This window comes from Schistocerca cancellata, chromosome 3 (assembly GCF_023864275.1).
Source record: "Schistocerca cancellata isolate TAMUIC-IGC-003103 chromosome 3, iqSchCanc2.1, whole genome shotgun sequence".
Taxonomy (NCBI): domain Eukaryota; kingdom Metazoa; phylum Arthropoda; class Insecta; order Orthoptera; family Acrididae; genus Schistocerca; species Schistocerca cancellata.
The window spans coordinates 917,299,615-917,305,923 of record NC_064628.1 but is presented as its reverse complement, the minus strand read 5'-3'; the positions used below and the strand labels follow the sequence as shown (position 1 = coordinate 917,305,923).

At 46.2% G+C, this 6,309-nt stretch overlaps 1 protein-coding gene across 1 annotated transcript in view; it reads right to left on the bottom strand.

Annotated features, from left to right (window-relative positions):
- Positions 1-3,766: 3,766 nt before the first annotated feature.
- LOC126176647 (arylsulfatase B-like) overlaps positions 3,767-6,309 on the bottom strand; it is a 437,026-nt gene continuing 434,483 nt past the window's right edge. The window contains exon 10 of the mRNA XM_049923804.1: positions 3,767-4,109. Coding sequence (XP_049779761.1) covers positions 3,807-4,109 — 303 coding nt within the window. The 3' untranslated portion in view covers positions 3,767-3,806. The remainder of the gene's footprint in view (positions 4,110-6,309) is intronic.

Here is a 6,309-nt window from a genome sequence, read left to right as displayed (position 1 = left end):
AGAACGATGGGTTCGATGACGGTTTGGGTGTACCGTGCACTATTCAGTGTCCCCTCGACGATCACCAGTGGTGTACGGCCAGTGTAGGAGATCGCTCCCCACACCATGATGCCGGGTGTTGGCCCTGTGTGCCTCGGTCGTATGCAGTCCTGATTGTGGCGCTCACCTGCACGGCGCCAAACACGCATACGACCATCATTGGCACCAAGGCAGAAGCGACTCTCATCGCTGAAGACGACACGTCTCCATTCGTCCCTCCATTCACGCCTGTCGCGACACCACTGGAGGCGGGCTGCACGATGTTGGGGCGTGAGCGGAAGACGGCCTAACGGTGTGCGGGACCGTAGCCCAGCTTCATGGAGACGGTTGCGAATGGTCCTCGCCGATACCCCAGGAGCAATAGTGTCCCTACTTTGCTGGGAAGTGGCGGTGCGGTCCCCTACGGCACTGCGTAGGATCCTACGGTCTTGGCGTGCATCCGTGCATCGCTGCGGTCCGGGCCCAGGTCGACGGGCACGTGCACCTTCCGCCGACCACTGGCGACAACATCGATGTACTGTGGAGACCTCACGCCCCACGTGTTGAGCAATTCGGCGGTACGTCCACCCGGCCTCCCGCATGCCAACTATACGCCCTCGCTCAAAGTCCGTCAACTGCACATACGGTTCACGTCCACGCTGTCGCGGCATGCTACCAGTGTTAAAGACTGCGATGGAGCTCCGTATGCCACGGCAAACTGGCTGACACTGACGGCGGCGGTGCACAAATGCTGCGCAGCTAGCGCCATTCGACGGCCAACACCGCGGTTCCTGGTGTGTCCGCTGTGCCGTGCGTGTAATCATTGCTTGTACAGCCCTCTCGCAGTGTCCGGAGCAAGTATGGTGGGTCTGACACACCGGTGTCAATGTGTTCTTTTTTCCATTTCCAGGAGTGTATAATTGTACATGGAAAGTGCAGGGACCAGAGATTTGCAGTCAGCGGCAGGGGCGGAGGCTAGGCTACTACAATACAGGAACGTGGTTGGCAATCCGCCTTGAGAACATCTCCCACCGCTGAACGCTGATGCGACCGTTCGAGTGAGAGCACCTTCCAACACTTTTTACTGCTCCTCTGTAAGGGCGTAGAGGTCGCTTGGCCCTCTGGTAGCGAGGATAAAGGTATTGGCATTGCTTAGTTCATCTCGAGGCTGTGATTAATTTAATTAATTTCGGTTTGCGATGCATAAGCAACGGACTCGTGTCCGCCCTTTCTTTGCATTTTCACTTAATTACATGTACCTGTATGTAACAGTGAATGGAATGCTTTCTTCTGATAGAGAAGACACTGTGTGGGCATGTCTCCCATTCACCAAAACGTAAAAATACCTTCGCCGATATTACTGCCGATTTGATTCTATTCTGCAGTGGTTAGTGCGCCCAGCTGCGAATTGTCATTTTCCATTATCTTGTTGGAGGTATCTTCTTGTATTGTGGTGTAACATTTGATCGTTGGCTCCCACTTGGCTTAAGTTCCCTGCCGCTTTTAAATAGTGCTGTTCATTTTATGGATCTTAAAACAAAAAAAAAACAATAAATATCCATATGTGTAAGGGACTATAGAGCAATTTCAATTTTACTATTTTAACTGATTGTACACTTTAGCCAACCATGTGCTCTAAATTTAGTTATTAAGGCTATGTTTAACTTCCGACTTTACATTCTTATTCCCTTTTACATAACGGTTCCGGTCACACTTCCCCAGGCCCAACAAGTGTCCTAAACGCTCTTTGCTGAATTCTCTAAGCATCTGTACACAAATGAACTGAGCTTTCTTCTCGTCCCTGTCACGTCGTCTCTTACTTCTTGAAGCGACCTGTGTTTGTTTATGTTTGCTGAATATCCTTGCCCGAGTGCATGTTAGTGGGTGACTGAAACATCAATTTGGCAAAGTATTCATTTGTTGTTTTGGATGGTATATCCACCTTGATCTTGTAAGTGTATGAACATGTGTTATTCGATTCAGTGCTTGAGATATACAACGTTTGTTTGTTTAAAGTTTTATTGAATATAAATACACAGAGCTCTATATTAGCTGAGGTATAAGTTACACATAGACACAACTTTAAATAATAGTCAAATCAATATATAATGTATTCATTTAAAAGCACTACCCACTGATGCTGTACCACACGAATTGGTATACATGCACTCTGTCAAGACTCCAAATTGGAGGGGGGGGGGGGGGAGGGAGAGTGGCGTAGGTCTGTTTCTTCACAGAGTAGAAGGTTTTTTCTCGACAACTATGATTTTATTTTACCAAAGGAAAATCTGAGAGTTCTTAACAGTGTGGCCACTGCGAAATACCTCAACAGGTTTCGAAGTGCGGTTCACAATGGAGGTTTGTAGAAACAGATAAAACTACTCGAGTATGAGAGGATGCCTGATTTACAAGGAGCATAGATTTTGCCTGCCCAATTGGTAAACTACACGTCCCGCAGTGCGGTTCACAAAGAGGATTTTTAGGTCTGGATAATATTATTATTGCACATGAAGGCAACTGATCTGCGAGGCGCACAGATTTTGCCTGCACGTTTGTTAAAGTGACAGAAGATAAAGATAGTTATTTTTTAGTTTGGATCACGAAAGCTGGAAATTAATACTCTTGATGGAAAACTTATGTCCAATGTTATGCTCATCACATCAACTATTCTAAAACCTGTTTCCCATTATTACCGATGTGACAATGAATTTTGATGTACAGTCTTCAGAAATGGCAGCTATTCTTTGACAATTATATGGCTATTGAAAAACTGATGATTTTATTCTCAAAGGACAGAATTATAATCCCATTTGTGGGTGCTGGAGTGTGAAATAGAACACCATGAATCTCAAAATAGCTCCACGTCAGGCTCACAGAATATCTGTAATTGGCAGTAAAACAAGGAAGGTTGTGTTCTAAACACACAAATAAATAATGAGATACCATTATAGTGTATTCAACAAGAACTTCAAGAGGAGGTCCATAGCGAGATTCGCGAGGGGCTTCAAGATTGGTTTCAAGAGAGCGTTTCAAGACAGTGTACAGGAGGGTTTTGGTGCTTGAGTGTAAAATTGAACACTATGACGGTGAAAATATCCCCATGCTAGGCTCACAGAATATCTGTAATTGGAAGTAAAACTAAGTAAAGCTATATTCTAAACACAGTAATAAATAATGTGGTACCATTTTAGTGTAATCAACAGGAACTTCAAGAAGGTTCTTCCATAAGAAGGTTCGTGAGGAAGTTCAAGATTGTCTTCAAGAGATAGGTTCATGACAGTATACAAGAGACTGCATAAGAGAACGTGCAAGACAGGACACAATAGAGGAGTTCAAGACATTGCTTCAACTTTTGGGTATGTAACATGATTTTGACACAGGGCCTCAACAGTATTCAGGAGGATATCCATATTGAGATTCGTGTCAGTGTTCAAGGGATGTTTCAAGAGATAGTACAAGCAAGAGAGGAGTTGAGTACAAGCAAGAGAGGAGTTGAACGCAGAGGTTCAAAGGAGGGGTCAAGACAGGAATTCAGATGGGGGGCTTAGAACTAGTTTCCAAGACGGTGATTTCCGAGGTATTGAAGACGTTGTAGTTCAAGAGACAGTACTACAGTGGGTACAAAATCATGTGCAAGAGATGAATGTCTTATTTAGATGTTCTATTAAAAAAGCAAAGCTGTAACCAAAATGCACAAAAATAGCCCAGAGAAAAATGGGCGTGCGTCCAACAGCACAGCCACACATGAACCCCAACAGAGCTGAAGGGGACCCAGGCGATATGGTCGCTCAGTGGACGAAGTCCCCCCAGGTGGTCCACGTGTTGTTCCAGCGCGCAGGGTCCGCATTATCGTCGGCGTCGACGTTCAGCGGCTGCCGGGCCGTCCGCCTGTAGAGGTCCAGCACCTCCTCGAAGCGGGGACCGAAGCGGCCGTCCGGCCCCCTGTACAGGTTCCGCCGCTCGCAGGGGTCCGCCTCCACGTCGAACAGGCACGGCTCCACCAGCGGGTCGCACTCGACTGCCTCTCCGTCGTCACCAGGGCACTCCACCAGGGCGGCGCTGCGAGCGGCAGCCACAGTCTCCTCCGTCACCTGCCAAAGTCACGTAGTTGTTGCAGTGGTATCGTATGGCGCATAGGTAATGAACTTGTTAACGCAGGACGAACATACAGGGTGTTTCAAAAATGACCGCTATATTTGAAACGGCAATAAAAACTAAACGAGCAGCGATAGAAATACACCGTTTGTTGCAATATGCGTGGGACAACAGTACATTTTCAGGCGGACAAACTTTCGAAATTACAGTAGTTACAATTTTCAACAACAGATGGCGCTGCAAGTGATGTGAAAGATATAGAAGACAACGCAGTCTGTGGGTGCGCCATTCTGTACGTCGTCTTTCTGCTGTAAGCGTGTGCTGTTCACAACATACAAGTGTGCTGTAGACAACATGGTTTATTCCTTAGAACAGAGGATTTTTCTGGTGTTGGAATTCCACCGACAAGAACACAGTGTTGTTGCAACAAGACGAAGTTTTCAACGGAGGTTTAATGTAACCAAAGGACCGAAAAGCGATACAATAAAGGACCTCTTTGTAAAATTTCGACGGACTGGAAACGTGACGGATGAACGTGCTGGAAAGGTAGGGCGACCGTGTACGGCAACCACAGAGGGCAACGCGCAGCTAGTGCAGCAGGTGATCCGACAGCGGCCTCGGGTTTCCGTTCGCCGTGTTGCAGCTGCGGTCCAAATGACGCCAACGTCCACGTATCGTCTCATGCGCCAGAGTTTACACCTCTATCCATACAAAATTCAAACGTGGCAACCCCTCAGCGCCGCTACCATTGCTGCACGAGAGACATTCGCTAACGATATAGTGCACAGGATTGATGACGGCGATATGCATGTGGGCAGCATTTGGTTTACTGACGAAGCTTATATTTACCTGGACGGCTTCGTCAATAAACAGAACTGGCGCATATGGGGAACCTAAAAGCCCCATGTTGCAGTCCCATCGTCCCTGCATCCTCAAAAAGTACTGGCCTGGGCCGCCATTTCTTCCAAAGGAATCATTGGCCCATTTTTCAGATCCGAAACGATTACTGCATCACGCTATCTGGACATTCTTCGTGAATTTGTGGCGGTACAAACTGCCTTAGACGACACTGCGAACACCTCGTGGTTTATGCAAAATGGTGCCCGGCCACTTCGCACGGCCGACGTCTTTAATTTCCTGAATGAATATTTCGATGATCGTGTGATTGCTTTGGGCTATCCGAAACATACAGGAGGCGGCGTGGATTGGCCTCCCTATTCGCCAGACATGAACCCCTGTGACTTCTTTCTGTGGGGACACTTGAAAGACCAGGTGTACCGCCAGAATCCAGAAACAATTGAACAGCTGAAGCAGTACATCTCATCTGCATGTGAAGCCATTCCGCCAGACACGTTGTCAAAGGTTTCGGGTAATTTCATTCAGAGACTACGCCATATTATTGCTACGCATGGTGGATATGTGGAAAATATCGTACTATAGAGTTTCCCAGACCGCAGCGCCATCTGTTGTTGAAAATTGTAACTACTGTAATTTCGAAAGTTTGTCTGCCTGAAAATGTACTGTTGTCCCAAGCATATTGCAACAAACGGTGTATTTCTATCGCTGCTCGTTTAGTTTTTATTGCCGTTTCAAATATACCGGTCATTTTTAAACACCCTGTACACCAACGTAGTAAAAAGTAAAAACATGACAGACATTAGGGAAAGTGATGGGACGATGGCACCAAACGGTAATAAATAACTAAAGTCGCAGTGAACCACTTTCCAGCTCTTTACACTCAAGAAGAGAAGAAACGAGGAGAGTACAGTAACCGTGTGACATGAGGAATTCATAAATATTACAAAACTGGATGTGTATGTGTTTTTGTGTATGTGTGTCAGTTTGTGTGTGTGTGTTCCATGTCTTCTAAACCGCTGGACCGATTTCAACCAAACTTGATACACATATTTCTTAGTGTTAGCCAATAATGGCTGTATTGGCAAGAACGAGCTACCTATGAGAGTCCTGGAGATATGACGTCATGAAAAAGGGGATGTGTGGGAAAACTGCCGCATCGTGCATGACGTTTAAATTTATTACTCCTGCGTTACTCCATTCGCAATAAATTTCGCTGACAGTATCCGAACTCGCTGCTAAATGCATCTGCAAAATTCACGGTAAGACACATAGTTTAGGAGATACGATGTCTTAAACAATGAGATGCATGAAGCTCAAATATACCGAAACGCTAAAGAA